Raw genomic sequence first — 19,060 nt, 5'->3', positions numbered from 1 at the left:
TGATGAACAAGGCAGAGTTTCTGTCCTAATGCCCTCTAGAGTCTTTTGATCAGAATAATAGAGCAGCATATTTCCTATTGACCTGATACCCATGACTCCCTTGGCCCCCAACACCAGCCCATCTTAAAAACTATAGGTGGGAAGGGACATGCCTGGACCAGCTCCAAGTTTCTGTTTCCTTGGAGATCAGGGTTGTGAGAATATGTGGAAAAAGGGACTCTCCTTCCCAGGGACATTCATACTATACCTTTCTTTTCCTAGTCTCGCCACCCTCCCCAAACAGAGACTGGTTGTGAGGGATGGGGAAAGGGAGAAAAGGACCTCTGTCCACTGGAATTAGAAGGGGGAAGGATATTTGGGGGATGCACTACCCATTCTTCCGTTCCTTCAAACTCACCATCTCTCCTTGAAAAGGAGAAAAAAAAGCCTCCTCTTCTTTTTACTGTTTCAGTGAATCCTTGCTGGTTTTTGGCAACTTTGGAAGTAAATGGCATTTTCATGGGAAAGGACTTCACCTATCTACCTTTCAGATACTAGCAAAGCAAGTTTTTGTACAGTAACTGTCTGTGGAGCCACTCTCTTTTAAATTCATTGACTGGCATAAAAGTTGGGTCATTTGATTGAATTTAGTGATTCATAGTGTGTTATTGATAGAGTAAAGGGACAAATGATGATTAGATAGTTAATCCTGCCTAGAGGATTTTAAGTAGAAAAATAGTGAGAAGCAGGTTTGCTTAAGAAAGCAGGTTTGCTTAAGAAAGCAGGTTTGCTTAACGACAAAACCAAGCCAGCTTTCTTAGCAACACAACCATGCAACAGAAGCATGGGACATGTCCCAAAACAATAAAACAGTGGTGGGATGAGACCCACATATTGATTGCCCAGTGAGCTCAGTAAGTTAATGGTCCCTAGGACATGCTCTTTGTACACATACAGAACAATAATTTGTGGACTTAGCTTGACCATGTAGGGATAAGAAAATTCCCCTGCCCAACCTGGAAGAGAAACTAATGATGGAAACATGATGTCTACTCAAGAAAGACAAAGTTTTCCACCCCTCTCCACTTTTCCTGATTATGAAACTAGCCCAGTAAGTACTCGGGACGTGGCATTTCTCCCTGCCTGCTTGTAAGCCTCACAAGGGTCCTATTCTAATAAATCACTTCTTATCCATCAGTATGCTCTCACTGAATTCTTCTCTGCACTGAGACATAAAGGATTATGGTACCAGAGCTCTTCAGAGCCCCTCGAAATGACCCCAAACTGTTTCATTATTAGAGAAATTATACCAAGTTTTGATTGTTTAGAGTTATTTCATAGCTAAGGCTTGGGACTCTGGTAAAATTCCTAACCTGTCAGTCACGTTGAGGGAGGGATGGCTTGCTGGGAGTAGTGAGGACATTAAGTCTACTATAGTTAGTATCTAGTGAGAAGTGGGTGTTTTATGTGTGACTCTGTTGGGGCAGATGATCTGAACTGTAAATATTTCCCCTTCCTGGAGTGGATGATTGGGAGTTAATTAGAGTTATTTCCTGTTTGAGGTGGTATCACAATATATGTATTATTTATATCTGTGCCTCCTACAACAAAGCAAAAGCTAGAGGTTGGCATGCAAAGGAACTGGAAGAAAGGCCTTAGATTTAAAGCTGATCTTTGTTTTAAATAGGCTGAATATTCTACACCAGTGACTCATTCTTTGTGAAAGAATATGCTGTTTGGCCTTTTCAGGGGAACTACAGTGCATCCTATGATTTAGCATCTCAATGAGGGCTTATTCATTAGTCAAACAAAGGCTTTTTCTAGAAATGGGGATTATATTGTCAGTAATTTTAGAGGGAAATGTCATTGTCCATTTTCATAGTTTATGTGGTGACCAGGGAAAATAGGCTCTTTTAGAAGTTTTGAAAGTATATGGGAAACATTTTATACTTGTTTCTTGTTTTTTCTGTTAAGAGAGTATTGTGCTGACAGATTTTTGAAGCGTATATAATACTGTTTTGTGACTTTGGAAATTTTTTTTTTAATCCTAAATATCAGACTTTCCAAAAGAATGTTTAAAATTCATGATATATAAAATACAATTTACAAAGAAATAAAACACTCTAGTTATTTTAAATATATTAACTCTTGATGTTTCTAATGATTTATATTATGGTGTACTAAATATAGTCTTATTTTTTATTTCCCTACACATTTATAAATAATAGAGTTTCAATATTTTGACAAAAGTTTTTGAAGGTCATGAAACAGTTGTAATTTCCTCCATTGATTATTAAGATCACTTTGCAGTTTCAGCTTGCTTGGTCAGTTTTATTGCCTGTACTAATGAGGTAAGAGCCAACTCATTGGAAAAGACCCTGTTGCTGGGAAGGATTGAGGGCAGGAGGAGAAGGGGGTGGCAGAGAATGAGATGGTTGGATGACATCACTGACTGAATGGACATGAGATTGAGCAAACTCAGGGAGATAGTGAAGGACTGGGAAGCCTGTCGTGCTGCAGTCCACGGTGTCACAAAGAGTTGGACACGACTTAGGGACTGAACAACTAATGTAAAGTTAAAGAGTGAAATAGGATTGAGAAGGGTCTCTGGAAATGCAGTATCATTGCCAGGTGGCATAAAGGAACTGCTTGAAGTTACAGATTATAATTTTTGAATGAGAATAGTTGTAGTTACCATTTTCTTCTCCAGCTCCATTCAACTGGAGGGGTTCAGGTAGAGAGTTGAATTTTTTTTTTTTTTAGTAGAGAGTTGAATTTAACAGGTTTTGTTTGAGAGTTGGAAACAGGAGGTGGCAAGGGAGTTTTAAATAAATGGAGTAATTATAATAATAATTAACTCTGGGATTTAAGCTGAATAAAGAGAAAGAGAATATCCGGTAGTGGACAGGGTAGTAGCATTGGTGGATTGAAGGGTTTGCGAGATGTTGAAGGATTGCTGTAGTCTAAGGGGGAATGTTGTGAAAAGTTGAGTGGTGGAAAGAAAGTAGGATGAAGAAATTGAGATTAAGAAGAGGTTCAGTAATTAGTGTTGACAGGTTCAAAAGTATGACCATGTAAGTGAGAAATTGAGGTAGGAGAAGACCATTGGAGAAAAGGTAGTATGAGTGTATTTAAGGATCATCAACCTGAATGTTGACATCACTAAGAATTATGATGGAGCGGTGTCTGAGAGAGTGATGGTGAATTAGGAGCTAAAAATAAGATAATAGAGGGACGTAGTGATTTGGAGGCTGCAAAAACTTATAGTAAAAAGTATTTGGTGATGTAGTCTCATGACCATAAAAGCTGCGCTCCAATGAAAATAGTTCTAATGGGCCCAAGGCAGAAAATGGTAGACAGTTGTGAGTCTTTAAGGAAGTGGGGGTCAGGGGAATGTCTTCCTATGAAGACATTGGGGTTTCTCTTGGTATTTGCTGGAATCCTCCTGATAGAGGTGAGGAGTGCTGCAGAATTAATCTCTTGACCCCTGTCATGATGGACCAGAAGAAGTGATTTTGTGGAACATTAAAGACTCCCTTGATTCCAGCCAAATGCAGCCTATATAGGAGTAAGATAGGGGCAGGGCAATCTTACTTTTGGATCCAGGCTACCTTTTTACTGGGGAGTGATAGCCTGCTAGATGGATGGTTGTTCTACTGGCTTCCTGTCAACTCCTGCTGTTATCAGCCTATTGATGGTATGGTATTATACCAGTACTTGCCTGACTTCTGATCATGTGGAGTGTTAGGGAAGAGATTGACTCTAATATCACCTGTATTTATAATGTCACAAATATATATGTGTATATATCTGTATATGTTTATGTATATAAATGAACTGTGTATTTTATCATGTGGATGAGATACCCATTAGACAGTAGTTACTTGATTACCTTAATCCTAACAGTCACATGCCTAGCATCAGTACCAGTATATTGATGATACAGTGTGCCAATGTGCTTAGTGTTCAACAGTATTAATATCTGGAAGATATATTTTATTGGGATACTATTTAATAGGGAATGCTGATTATATATAAATCAGACATATATATTGTTTGTTGACATCCCTTATTAAAAATGATGTTAAATTAAAAATTAAATTAAAATTAAATTAAAAATTAAAAACAGCATTAAAAATGATGTTACAGTTGTTTAAGATAGGGATATTTTTGTTTCCTTCCTCAGTTTTATAAGATGTTTGGTTAAATGCTATACACATGTAATTTGTGTTGGCAAGGAAATTGTCTCTTCCAGAAGTACTTTGTAGCAGCTCTTTGTGCCTGTGTAGGAGGAGATTCAAAATACATTTTATGGTATGCTTTGAATGAAAGGTAAATCCTAATATCTGTCAAGATTATGTTATGATATTTGGTATTTCTTAAATTTGAATAAAATCAGGCATATCAACTTGATTTTACTATATTTTGAAGTGTGTTAGTTACACTGAATTATATATGAAAACAAAAAATGTTGTTTTGACATATTTGTTGTGTGGGGAACTTATAACTAGATTCCCAATGAACCTCACAGCTTTTTGGTTTCTAAAACTGAAAATCTTGATTGAGTAAATTCTCTCAAAAAACTGTTTGAAAAATGATAATAGCACTTATTTCTCTAGACATGCAAAATGTTTAATCTGAGTGTTGTAGAAGCTATGTAGGTATCAGTCTTCAACTTACCATATGACTGATTTTTTCAGGGGCAAAAGTTGTATCTTGGGATAAGTGAAAACTAGTTTAAGATGAAAATATTCAGGAAATAGTGGTAAATACTAATGCTGCTAAACGTTTTCTGATATGCTGGGTCAAGATTATTTTGATGTTGACTGTGACAGGAAAACTTTGCTAAATGCCAGTGCAGCTCAGATATAGAATGAGTTCTTCTATTCTCCTTAACAAAACTTTTTACTGTGTATAAGGTAATGCTGCCTGCAGTACCAGACAGTCCCAAATTAAATGACAAAATGCACTGAAACCTCATTTCTCACTATTGTAACAGTTTAATGTGAATATTCATCATCAGTCAGCTTTTTTTCAAGAAATGACATAGGAATCTAGGCTACTTTAGTTGGTGCCAGTTTTACTCTCGCTGTTCTCAGTTTGTCTGTTTCCAGCCATTCAGATTCACCTGCAGTGCAGGAGACACAGGTTCGATCCCTGGGTTGGGAACGTCCCTGCGAAAAAGAAATGGCTACCCACTCCAGTATTCTTGTCTGGGAAATCCCAGGGGTGGAGGAGCCTGGGGGGCTACAGTCCGGGGGTCACAAGAGTCAGACACAACTTAATGACTAAACCACCACCTATGGGGTGATACTTTCAGGAACTTTGAATATCTTGTTATTGTACATTTTGACCTAATGCCTTTAGTACCCCTTAATGCTAAGTTGCTTCAGTCATGTCCAACTCTTTGCAACCCTGTGGACTGTAGCCCGCCATGCTCCTCTGTCCATAGGATTTCCCGGGCAAGAATATGGAGTAAGTTGCCATGCCCTCCTCCAGGGGATCTTCCTGACCCAGGGATCAAACCCAGGTCTCCTTCATCTTCTGTATTGGCAGGCAGATTCTTTACCACTGGTGCCACCAGGGAATGGGATCCTTGCCTATATCAGCTTATGCATATGGTGTTGTAAAATGGTAAATTTTTAAGTCTGCCATTTCTTCCACATTAATTGGTGGGAATTTTACAGCTGTTGCATTTTTGACCTCTGGTAAAAACTAAAGTTTAATAAATCAGAGCTACTGTATCAGTGTAGATAGGTTGACCATAACCCCTGCCTCCTACCAGCCAGTTTAGATTTATATTGTAATATTTAATTAGTATTTCTGATGTAATATTTAATTAGTATTTCTTATGGAATAGGTCATTAGTGTCCACTTTAGGTTCTAGATTTACTCAAGAAAGTGTTTTTAATTGTAATTCTTTGTATTTAACTATAGCTACTTACAGATGTTTTAGTGCTTCCCCTCTCACCCATGACTTGGTATTTTATTTTGACCGTTCTCTTAATTATGCTTTGGCCACCTCATGCTATGAGTTGGCTCACTGGAAAAGACTCTGAGGCTGGGAGGGATTGGGGGCGGGAGGAGAAGGGGATGACAGAGAATGAGATGGCTGGATGGCATCACCGACTCGATGGACATGAGTTTGAGTGAACTCCGGGAGTTGGTGATGGACAGGGAGGCCTGGAGTGCTGTGATTCATGGGGTCGCAAAGAGTCGGACACGACTGAGCGACTGAACTGAACTGAGATTGAGTTATAAAACAGGTTCATGAACTAAGCTGAACCTTAACAAGGGAGAAGTATGTGAACTGAGAGAGTGGAATAAACTTTTAAACGACTACACTAAATTGAACAGCTGTCTGTAAATAGAAACAGTTCAGTTGAAGCAAAATTAATCACTGTTTAATTAGAAAGTCAAAACAAATGATGATAAAATAGTTACTGCTTTGTAAAGCATTCACTTGCATTATACATTGAAGAAGTTTAAACTCAGTCTACTTTTACTACGCCATGGAGCATGTTTCTAGATTACTTTCCTTTAAGGCTAGTTGGTATTCATTGAAGGAATTCAAACAAATAAATATTATATTAGCCTAACTAGTTCAGATTGAAGTAGTTTTATGTATTTGCAGAATAAGAAATTTAATGTGTTTGAAGGGAAAGTTATAAATTACAAAATGAAGTAAATTGCAGTCTTAAAATGCTCTATATATCTGAAGTGGGTAAGGTTTGGAAATTTAAACCCAGAGTAAAGTTCTTTTTTAGAACTCACAAATCACTCATATGAAAAAAACCTAGAGACCAGTGATGTTGAAGGAGAACTTTGGAACCTGCCAGACTTTTTAAAAAAGGAAGTTTATTTATTTATTTGGCTATGCCAGGTCTTAGCTGTGTCATGTGGAATCTTTGGTTGCAACATGTGAACTCTTAGTTGTAGGTTCTAATTCCCTGATCAGGAATTGAACCTGGACCTCCTGCATTGGGAGCATGGATTCTTAACCAGTGGACCCCCAGGGAAGTCTTCACTTGTCGTATTTTAAAATTAGAATACGTAGCATAATGCCTTTCCCATTGATGCTCAATAAGCATTTATGGCTTTCATGAATTACGATGGTTACATTTTTGTTTATAAGATAATTGGTAATATCTTAACATGTGACAGTAATAGCGTTTCTTCTTTGTGTTTTAGAGTATCCCCATAAATATGGTCCACAGGGGGGTTGTGCAGATCATTCAGTGTTTGAAAGGATGAGGAAGTACCAGATGACTGGTGTAGAAGAAGTAACACTAAAGGTAAGATTTTAATACAAGTTTGTGTTTAAGAAATGAAAGTGAACTTGTGCGTGTGTTTCTGCATTTAAGGTGTATGTTCTAGGATTTCTAAAATATTTATACTATTGTCAAGAAATATTTATATTTCTTAATGCTCAAAGAGGCCAAATAACTTGTTTATAATAAAAAATGTGATGCTGAGATTTGAATACAGTCTGCATGATCCCCAAATCATAACATATCCAAAATATTCTCTTACATGATCTATCATAAAATTAAAAGTATTCAATCTGAACATGTGTTTCGTATAAATGTCAGTGTTTGTATTAGTATGAAAATTAGAGTGATCAACTTCCCCAGGTTTGCCTGGGAAATCCTCATTTTACCATTGAAAACCATGTGTCTAAACTAACTCAGATGGTTAGTTACCCTAATAAAAATCACAGTGCTTTTAACATTTTAATTGTAAGTTTTTCTGCTGTTGACTATTGACCTTTGATTCTTTTTTGATTTTGTTTTATTCGTAGATGATAGTGTTGTAGTTATTTAAAACACAAGTTTCAACTTTTTAAAGTTTTGTTTTTATAGTAAAACCATTTATCATGTATTTTGAACATCCTTTCTAAAAGTAGTAGGGTAGATTAACATTTCTTGAGTCACAAATGCAGATTTGTATGTTTCTTAATCTGCAACATGGCATAAGATTATACCATTTCAAATGGGTCTTTCAAGTCTAAGTGAGATTTTATTCTTATATTCACTGAACAATTTTCTGTTGATCTTCCATATATTAGAATATCTGTGGCAGGTTCTGGGAATATGTGGAAATTAAGATGAAGGCTTATCCTCACAAAGTTTATGGTTTAATTGGAGACAAAGAAAAATTGAAGGTAGTAAGAAATAGAGAATTAAGTTGAGTTAATGCTTGTGGGTGGTATTCTACCCACAAAAAGACTAGTTAACCTAGCCTCGAAAGTGTTTGAGGACAATAATTAGAAACTAAAAGAATAAGGAGAAGTTAGATTGACCATGAAGAGATGGAAAGAGAAGGAACAGTGCATACAAGGCCAGAGAGATAGCAGTACCAGTAAAGTATTCTTAGCTTCAGTCTAGGGGTGAAAAACTAGAGACTGGGAGACTAATTAGAGGTTGTTGCAATTATTCAGTTGAGAAATCATGGTCACTTGTATTGAGGTGTTGGCAATGTGGATAGATAGGCTGAAACCATAGATTGCTAAGTATAATAGAATTTATCAGTGGCTACATTAATATACAAAAGAAGGTTATATATTTTTTTATATTAGCAGTAGACCACCAAAAATGTGATGTCAGAGTGGACATCATTAAAAATAGTGTCAAGAATATCATATGTCAAAGAGTAAATGTAACAAAGAAAGACCTATATAAGGAAAATTATAAAACTTTATAAAAAATGTTACAGGTGACTGATTTTATTATGGAGAGATACACTGTATTAATGGAACTGATACCTAATAGAAATACATTTATTTTCCTCATATTGCTTTATTGATTCAGTGCAATTCCATGTAAATTACAACATGATTATTCATAGCACTTGACGGATCTAAAATGTTTCAAGAAAAAGTGAAGGCTAAGAAGAAATAAGGCCCATCTAAAGATGGTGAACAAGAAAAAGATTTACCCTGGAAGATATTAAGACTTACTAAAGTAACTGAGAGAGTACTTTTGGCATAGGGATGAACAAATTGACCAGGGGGATAAAATTAATTGCCCAGGAACAGATCCATACAAAAGTGAAACTTTGTTATGTGGTAGAGATAAAAATCTCAAAGGAAAAATAAAGAATAAATGAATAAATGGAGCCAAAAAAAATGTTTATCCATTGGGAGAAAAACTGAAGTTGTATCTAAAACAAAACTCGGTAAGTACCACATGTCTGAAACACAATCTTTGAAACTCTTAGTGGAACACGTGGGTGGAAATTTCCCTTTCCAGTTATGCTAAAGTAACTGGCATCCAACTAGCCATTCTGCCAAAAACAACTGGGAAAAAAAAAAAACACCAAAAAAAAAAAAAAACTACTCCAGTTATTTTCAAATATTGGCCAACAGGCAATGCAGGATTGACATTCCTGAGAAAGGAGAAATAAATATCTCTGATTTCTATGACTTTTTGACTGGAAGCAAAATTTTAGGAAGGGCACAGTGAAGGGCACTTCAAGAAGAGTACAAAATGCATAGATAGCACTCTTGCAGAATTGAAGAGATAGCTTAAGGTTCAGAAAGGCTGAGGTATCTGGATTTATGGGCATAGTACCTGGGTGGAGAAGGAAGCTAAGCTGACAAAAAGCTTTAGATAGCTGCACAGTGGTCACTTTGAATCTTAGCTGGATTCCAGCCTATGCACACACAGGGTGAGATTCTATGAGAAAAATACCTGAGAAAGAAAAACCTGAGAAATCTGTGAACTTAACAACTATCAAAAATTGTACTTGGTAGAGGTCCCAGTCCACGGTTGGAATAGGCTAATCTCACCCTAGTCTAAAGGACTACTCCAGACCTGTCCTAACTAAGCTGAAAAACCAAGCTTCAGAAAGATCAAAGTGTTTTTCAAGTGAATTAGCTGCCTATCTTCTCACTGGAGAAGGGAATGGCAAACCACTTCAGTGCTCTTCGCTTGAGAAATATGTGAACAGTATGAAAAGGCAAAAAGAGAGGACACTGAAAGATGAACTCCCCAGGTTGGTAGGTGCCCAATATATTACTTGAGATCAGTGGAGAAATAACTCCAGAAAGAATGAAGACATGGAGTCAAAGCAAAAACAACACTCAGTTGTGGATGTGACTGGTGACAGAAGCAAGGTCCAATGCTATAAAGAGCAATATTGTATAGGAACCTGGAATGTTAGGTCCATGAATCAAGGCAAATTGGAAGCGGTCAAACAGGAGATGGCAAGAGTGAACATCGACATTTTAGGAATCAGCGAATTCAAATGGACTGGAATGGGTGAATTTAACTCAGATGACCATTATATCTGCTACTGTGGGCAAGAATCCCTTCGAAGAAATGGAGAAGCCATCATAGTCAACAAAAGAGTCTGCAATGCAGTACTTGGATGCCATCTCAAAAATGACAGAATGATCTCTGTTCATTTCCAAGGCAAACCATTCAATATTACGGTAATCCAAGACTGTTCCCTGACCAGTAATGCTGAAGAAGCTGAAGTTGAACAGTTCTATGAAGACTTTCAAGACCTTCTAGAACTAACAGTCAAAAAAGATGTCCTTTTCACTATAGGGGACTGGAATGCAAAAGTAAGAAGTCAAGAAACACCTGGAGTAACAGGCAGATTTGGCCTTGGAGTACAGAATGAAGCAGGACAAAAGCTAATAGAGTTTTGCCAAGAGAACGCACTGGTCATAGCAAACACCCTCTTCCAACAACACAAGAGAAGACTCTATACATGGACATCACCAGATGGTCAACACCAAAATCAGATTGATTGTATTCTTTGCAGCCAAAGATGGAGAAGCTCTATACAGTCAGCAAAAACAAGACCAGGAGCTGACTGTGGCTCAGATCATGAACTCCTTATTGCCAAATTCAGACTTAAATTGAAGAAAATGCAGAAAACCACTAGACCATTCAGATATGACCTAAATCAAATCCCTTATGATTATTCAGTGGAAGTGAGAAATAGATTCAAGGGGTTAGATCTGATAGAGTGCCTGAAGAACTATGGACAGAGGTTCGTGACATTATACAGGAGACAAGGGAGCAAGACCATCCTCAAGATAAAGAAATGCAGAAAAGCAAAATGGCTGCCTGAGGAGGCCTTACAAATAGCTGTGAAAAGAAGAGAAGTGAAAAGAAAAGGAGAAGAGGAAAGATATAAGCATCTGAATGCAGAGTTCCAAAGAATAGCATGGAGAGATAAGAAAGCCTTCCTCAGTGATCAGTGTAAAGAAATAGAGGAAAATAATAGAATGGGAAAGACTAGAGATCTCTTCAAGAAAATTAGAGATACCAAGGGAACATTTCATGCAAAGATGAGCTCAATAAAGGACAGAAATGGTATGGACCTAACAGAAGCAGAAGATATTAAGAGGAGGCGGCAAGAATACACAGAAGAACTATACAGAAAAGATCTTCACGATAATAAGATCTTCAGATAATCATGATGGTGTGATCACTCAGCTAGAGCCAGACATCCTGGAATGTGAAATTAAGTGGGCCTTAGGATGCATCACTATGAATAAAGCTAGTGGAGGTGATGGAATTCTAGTTGAGCTATTTCAAATCCTAGAAGATGATGCTGTGAAAGTGCTGCACTCAATATGCCAGCAAATCTGGAAAACTCAGCAGTGGCCACAGGACTGGAAAAGGTCAGTCTTCATTCCAATCCCAAAGAAAGGCAATGCCAAAGAATGCTCAAACTACCGTACAATTGCAGTCATCTCCATGATAGTAAAGTAATGCTCAAAATTCTCCAACCAGGCTTCAGCAGTACATGAAGCGTGAACTTCCACATGTTCAAGCTGGTTTTAGAGAAGGCAGAGGATCAGATTGCCAACATCCGCTGGATCATCAAAAAAGCAAGAGAGTCCAGAAAAACATCTATTTCTGTTTTATTGACTATGCCAAATTCTTTTGACTGTGTGGATCACCACAAACTGTGGAAAATTCTGAAAGAGATGGGAATACGAGACCACCTGACCTGCCTCTTGAGAAATCTGTATGCAAGTCAGGAAGCAACATTTAGAACTGGACATGGAACAACAACTGATTCCAAATTGGGAAAGGAGTATGTCAAGGCTATATGTTGTCACCGTGCTTATTTAACTTATACGCAGAGTACATCATGAGAAATGCTGGGCTGGATGAAGCACAAGCTGAAAATCAAGATTGCCGGGAGAAGTATCAATAATGTCAGATATGCGGATGACACCACCCTTATGGCAGAAAGTGAAGAAGAACTAAAGAGCCTTTTGATGAAAGTGAAAGAGGAGAGTGATAAAGTTGGCTTAAAGCTCAATATTCAGAAAACGGCATCCGGTCCCATCACTTGATGGCAGATAGATGAGGAAACAGTGGAGACAGTGAGAGACTTCATTTTTGGGGATCCAAAATCACTGCAGATAGTGACTGCAGCCATGAAATTAAAAGATGCTAACTCCTTGGAAGCAAAGCTGTGACCACCCTAGAGAGCATATTAAAAAGCAGAGACATTACTTTGCCAACAGAGGTCTGTGTAGTCAAAGCTGTGGTTTTTTCAGTAGTCATATATGGATGTGAGAGTTGGACTATAAAGAAAGCTGAGTGCCAAAGAATTGATGCTTTTGCACTGTGGTGTTGGAGAAGACTCTTGAGGGTCCCTTGGATTGCAAGGAGATCAAACCAGTGAATCGTAAAGGAAATCAGTCCTTAATGTTCATTGGAAGGACTGATGTTGAAGCTGAAACTCTAATACTTCGACCACCTGATGCGAAGAATTAACTCATTGGAGAAGACCCTGATACTGGGAAAGATTGAAGGTGGAAGGAGAAGAGGATGACAGAGGATGAGATGGTTGGATGGCACCACATACTCAATGGACATGGGTTTGAGTAAATTCTGGGAGTTGGTGATGAACAGGGAGGCCTGGCGTGCTGCAGTCCATGGGGGTCGCTAAGTGTTGGACACGACTGAGAGACTGAAATGAATTGAACTGATTAGAACGAAGCTCAATAGTGCTTGTTAGAAAAGGACACTGAGTGTAGATACTTAGTGATGTAACATTTAGAATGAAAGATGTTCATAAACATTGCTGGATGAATAGAAGCTCAAGAAGTTGAAATATGTGATCCATGATCAGGACAAAAAAAACAACCAAATAGAAACAGACTAGAAATTACAGGTATTAGCATACAAGGACATTAAAATAACTATTACTAATATATTCAAAAATTACTGAAAACAAAGAGAAGAGAATAGTGATTATAATGAAAGAATCGGGTATAATCCCCCTGTGAGGATTTAGCTAGTAATGAACAAATAGTTTTTCAAAGTTATGTGGAAATGTAAAGGACCTAGAACAGCCAAAACAATTTTCAAGAAAGAACAAAAGCCAGAGGAGTTATACTACCTGAATTTGTGACTTAACTATAAAGCTGCAGTCATCAAGATGGTATCATCCTGACCTCAGGATAGATTTATTACAGGTTATGGAATGGATTAGAGAGTCCATATCCAAATGGTCTGTTAAATTTCAGGAAAGTCCCAAAGTAATTTAAAGGACAGAAGAGTGGTCTGACAAATGAAAGTAAAAGTGAAAGTCACTCAGTTGTATGCGACTCTTTGCAACCCCATGGACTGTAGAGTCCATGAAATTCTCCAGGCAAGAATACTGGAGTTGGTAGCCTTTCCCTTCTCCAGGGGGATCTTCCCAACCCAGGGATCGAACCCAGGTCTCCTGTATTGCAGGTGGATTTTTTACCAACTGAGCCACAAAGGAAGCCTGATAATACTGGAGTGGGTAGCCTTTCTCTTCTCCAACAGATCTTCCTGATCCAGGAATCATATCAGCGTCCTCTGCATTGCAGGCAGATTCTTTACCAACTGAGCTATCAGGGAAGGTCGTACAAATAGTACTGTAAAAAAAAAAAAAGAAAGAACCTCAACTTACAGTGTTATGTGCTGTTTGCTCAGTAGCTTCAGTTGCATCTGACTCTTTGTGACCCTATGGACGGTAGGCCACCAGGCTCCTCTGTCCATGGGATTCTCCAGGCAAGAATACTGGAGTTGGTTGCCGTGCCCTCCTTCAGGGGATCTTACAGACCTGGGGATTGAACTCGCATCTGCCTGCGTCTCCTGCATTGCAGATGGATTCTTTACCCAACCAGCCACCTGGGAATCCTCTTTATACCATTATACCTTATAGAACATTGATGATAAATCTGCATAAAGGTGAAATATAAACTTCTATATTAAAGCGTAGAAATTTTTGTGACTTTGGAATAGAAAACAGTTTCTTAGGACACAAAAGTAGCCTGTCCCCCCATCCCACCTGCCCAAAATTACAAGTTTGATTCTGTTAAATTAAAAACTTCTCAAAAGATATAGTTAAGAAAATATAAAAAGAAGCCACAGATTGTGAGCAAAATGTCAATAGTATTATATCTAACAGAAGCCCTCTCCAGAATATAATAAGAACTCTTAAAGTGAAAGTGACAGCATGTCCCATTCTTTGCAACCACATGGACTATATAGTCCATGTAATTCTCCAGGCCAGAATACTGGAGTGGGTTCTTTCCCTTCTCCAGGGGATCTTAACAACCCAGGGATCAAACCCAGGTCTTTTGCATTGCAGGCGGCTTCTTTACCATCTGAACCTCAGGGGAAGCCCAAGAACTCAATTAGATAGAAATACACGAACCTTAATTAAAAAATGGGCAAAAGCATTTGAAAAGACACTTGACAAAAGAAGATATTAAAAAATATTTTGTATTTTGAGATAGAGAAACTCTTTAATAAGGCATGAAACCTTTGACTACTGAAAAATTGGTATATTTCACTATATGAAAATTAAGAGTGAAGGACACCTTACAGTGAAGACAGTTATGAACTCTGAGACTATGTTAACAATAAATTAAGAGTGAAGGACACCTTATAGTGAAGAAATTGATGAACTCTGAGACTATGTTAACAATACATGACATTGACAAAGAGTTGTTTTCAAAAACAGAAAAGTAGTCCTCCTGCTTAAAACAACTAATAGAAACCAACCTGACCTCAAAATATGAATATTAAAAAAGTGTTTATGTTTATTTATATTTGTATCTGCATATGTGTGTGTTTGTTTCAAGGCATTAGAGAAATAACAGGGCTCTGAAGAAGTGTGGGGACAGATCTTTGGGGGAGAAAAGGGACACTTAGGAAAGTGACCCTGACACTTTGGGCTGCCTTTTCTCTAGCTATATCTTCTAGTTCCTGAGTAGAAGTCTCCAGATTCTTGAGGCTAAAGATAAAAATACTGTTTAGGGACTTTATGTTGGGATCGTGAATGAAGGAAGGGCTGCTCTCTAGAAGTAAATGTGAATCAGAAAGTGTTCTACCTCCCCTCACAGGGGTTAGAGTTTCTCACCACAACTTCTTAATCTCTGACTGAATTAAGGTAATGGAGGATTACTGATGCACCGAGCCTCATTGCTTGCCAGAAGTGAAAATATTAATAGATCTTGAGAAAGATATCATTACTTGAAGCCTCAGATTATGATTTTCCATGTACATTGTCCAGCCCTGAGTTCAAAATAATCAGCATATTAACAAATGAGACAACATGGTAGAAGAATGAGAGGATAAGAACTATTTATCAAATGTTAGTCATTCAAGATTAGATGACAGGGTCTCTCTTGGTGGTCTAGTGGTTAAGACACTACAGGGAGGATGGTTTTGATCCCTGGTCAAAGATCCCACATGCCTCATGGTATGGCGTGACCAAAAAATAAGAAATAGAAATTTAAAAAGAAGGATAAATGACAGGTGTACACCCTCATAAAGGTATAGCTGAGGTGTCAGACATGTTAACAACCTAAAGGTATCTGAATAATGAAATGATCAGACACAGATACAGACTTTATAAGTATGTTCAAGTATATAAAGGCAAATTAAAAATTTCAGCAGAAAATTGGAAGTGAACAGAAGAACCTAGTGGAAATTCTAGAACTGAAAAACATAATAACAGAAATTAAGAATAACTTAGAGCTGGATAGTATGTCATAAGAAAAAAGAATAAACTGCTTAGAAACAAATGAGTAGAAAATACAGACATGAGTTTAAGAGACATAGTGATACATCAGAAAGTTCTAAAGTATGTATAACTGATATCTCAGAAGGAGAAAAAATGAGAGTGAAATAGAGACAGATAGTGGCTGAGAATTTTCCACATATGACAGAGAAAAGCAAACAACAAATTTAGTAAACCCTGTTATTAGTGCAGGAAAAATCTTTCATAAAGAAAATAATACTTTACACAGTGTTAGAAAAGTCTAAAGACCAAAAGATGTACTCTTAGAAACAACCAGTAAAAAGTCCAGTCACCTTCAAAGAAGCAGCAGTAAAAATGACAGCTCATTTCTCATTGGAAACAGTTGAAACCAGAAGACAGTGGAATGTGCTGCAACAGTAACTGCCATCCTAGAATGATGTACTGAGTGAAAATAGATAAAAGTACAGTGAAGACAGTAACTAAGAGAACAAACGTGGAGTTGTCAAGGGAGAAGGAAATGATAAAATGTGAGTGTAAGTTTGGAACTGTGGCTTAAAATTTAAGTTGAACTCTCTATTACTGTCATTACAGTTCACTTAATATGGTGCTTTTAGATGTCAGCAAATATTTAAATCTTTAGATTCAATAGCAGTGTTATTTCTTTAAACAAATACTTATTGAGTGTCTACCATTTGCCTCTGAAGTATGTGTTGCCAGCTAGCAGTATGCTGCTGCTAAGTCGCTTCAGTCGTGTCCGACTCTTGTTCGACTCCATGGACTGCAGCCTGCCAGGCTCCTCTGTCCATGCGATTTTCTAGGCAAGAGTACTGGAGTGGCTTGCCATTGGCTTTTCCGAAGAAGAAGCAAATGCAAAGATAGTTTCTTCTCTCCAGAACTCATATTCTAGTGGTTGAAGTAATGGTGGTGGACTGGGGACAGAAAATAAATAACCACATAACTAATTGTGACGGACATGGATCCATTGTTCTGTGAGGTATAAAATGGGTGATATAACCTTTGCTAAGTCTGAGGAAAAAAGTTGACTAGATCAGGGAAGACAGTATCACCATGTGCAAAATACTGTGAAGGGATACAGATGGTGTGTTGCAGGATTGGAAAGAAGTTCTGTTTAGCTGTAGCAGAGAGAGCTAGAGTTGGGTAGTGTTGTAAGGTCTCTCTGTGAAGTAATGTGAAATGAGACAAAACTGGACATGTAAACACAGTCTGTAGTGTTGACTAGGTGGTGCGTATAAAGGGTTTACGATTTTATTCTTAGAGTGATAGGAAGTCATTGAAATACAAATGCAGATGGGTAGTATTTTCAAAATCGTGTTTTGAAAAGATTGCAGTTTGAAGATCAGATTGAAGGTCAGCCATGGACAGAGATGGATTCCCATCACTCTTAGTGCAGTACTCTAGGTAGTAAGTGATGGTGGCTTGGGCTAATGTGATGGACTAGAGGTAATGTGGGCAGATGCCCTAAGTACTTAGATGCTTAATCTGACACAGCTGGGTGATAGATTGGTAGAGGAATATATCAACGTATTATAGGCTACTGTAAGACTTGCTATATATATATATATATACACACACACAGACACATGATTACATATTAAATGGTATGTTTTGAAAATGTTTCAAAGTTAAAGAATTGTTTGAATAAATAAATCGTCTATACAGTAGAATGTTATGAGACTGGAAGTGGTGTTTAGGAATTTTTAACAGTGTGAGGAAATAACCTATGGTCTTTCATAATAAAGTAGAAAATGAAGTTTTTAAAAATGTATATCATTAATTATATAAATTATGATAGTGAAACATGCTAATGATCAGAAATAACTCTTTTGACATATAGACACCTCAAGAAGAACATGCTATTAATGGTCCAGAACTCCTGAGGAAAAAACGTACAACTGTAGCTGAAAAAAATACTTGTCAGCTTTATATTCAGACTGATCATCTGTTCTTTAAATATTACGGAACACGAGAAGCTGTGATTGCCCAGGTATCTATAATTTTGCTACTATTTTAGTTTTGATATTCTTATGTTGTTTCATTATACCTGTATTTTCCTCTAAAAGTTAAGGTTAGTGCATACCTCATTTTGGAAAAGTAAAGAGTATGTATTTTCAGTTGTGATGTGATAAAACATGTAAGATAAAAACACAAATAACTGAAAGACCAGTTAGGATATTTTAGTGTCGTTCAGAAGAGAGATTTAAGAAAATGATTTCATGAAGAAGATGACGGCACTGGAGCTTAGCTTTGAAATGAGGGTCAGATTATCATTTGTGGTCTTAAAGGAGAGAAAGGTAGAAGAATGCTAATAAGACTATTTAATTTCTCTTCTGTATTCTCATTGTACTTAATACTCTGTGTGCTGTATGCTTAGTTGCTCACTTGTGTCTGACTTTTTGCGACCCCATGGACTATAACCTGCCAGGCTGCTCTGTCCATGGGGATTCTCCAGGCAAGTATACTGGAGTGGGTTGCCATGCCTTCCTCTGGGGGATCTTCCCCACCTAGGGATAGAACCCAGGTCCTCTGACATTGCAGACAGATTCTTTACTGTCTGAGCCACCAGAGAAGCCCACTCTGTAGTTACACTGCTGCCAAGTCACCTCAGTCGTGTCCGACTCTGTGTGACCCCATAGACGGAAGCCCATCAGGCTCCCCCGTCCCTGGGATTCTCCAGGCAAGAACACTGGAGTGGGTTGTAGTTACACTATTATCTGCATTTGTATCTTTTCAACCCTTCAGTTTAGTTCAATTCAGTCGCTCAGTGTGTCCGACTCTTTGCGACCCCATGGACTGCATGCAGCACGCCAGGCCTCCCTGTCCATCACCAACTCTTGGAGTTTACCCAAACACATATCCATTGAGTCATGATGCCATCCAACCATCTCATCCTGTGTCGTCCCCTTCTCCTCCTGCCTTCAATCTTTCCCCACATCAGGGTCTTTTCAAATAAGTCAGCTCTTCGCATTAGGTGGCCAAAGTATTGGAGTTTCAGCTTCAGCATCAGTCCTTCCAATGAACACGCAGGACTGATTTCTTTTAGGATGGACTGATTGGATCT

General features: G+C 37.9%; 1 protein-coding gene across 2 annotated transcripts in view; it reads left to right on the top strand.

Moving 5' to 3' along the window:
* Window positions 1-19,060, top strand: part of ADAM10 (ADAM metallopeptidase domain 10) — a 140,307-nt gene that overhangs the window by 76,129 nt on the left and 45,118 nt on the right. For both annotated transcript variants that reach the window (XM_055437389.2, XM_055437390.2), the window contains 2 exons: window positions 7,171-7,274; window positions 17,837-17,986. In XM_055437389.2, the coding sequence (XP_055293364.1) occupies window positions 7,171-7,274; window positions 17,837-17,986 (254 nt within the window). The remainder of the gene's footprint in view (window positions 1-7,170; window positions 7,275-17,836; window positions 17,987-19,060) is intronic.

Source organism: Moschus berezovskii, chromosome 9 (assembly GCF_049115385.1).
Source record: "Moschus berezovskii isolate FMDL1 chromosome 9, NW_MosBer_1.0, whole genome shotgun sequence".
Taxonomy (NCBI): Eukaryota; Metazoa; Chordata; class Mammalia; order Artiodactyla; family Moschidae; genus Moschus; species Moschus berezovskii.
This window is presented reverse-complemented; position numbering and strand designations above follow the sequence as displayed.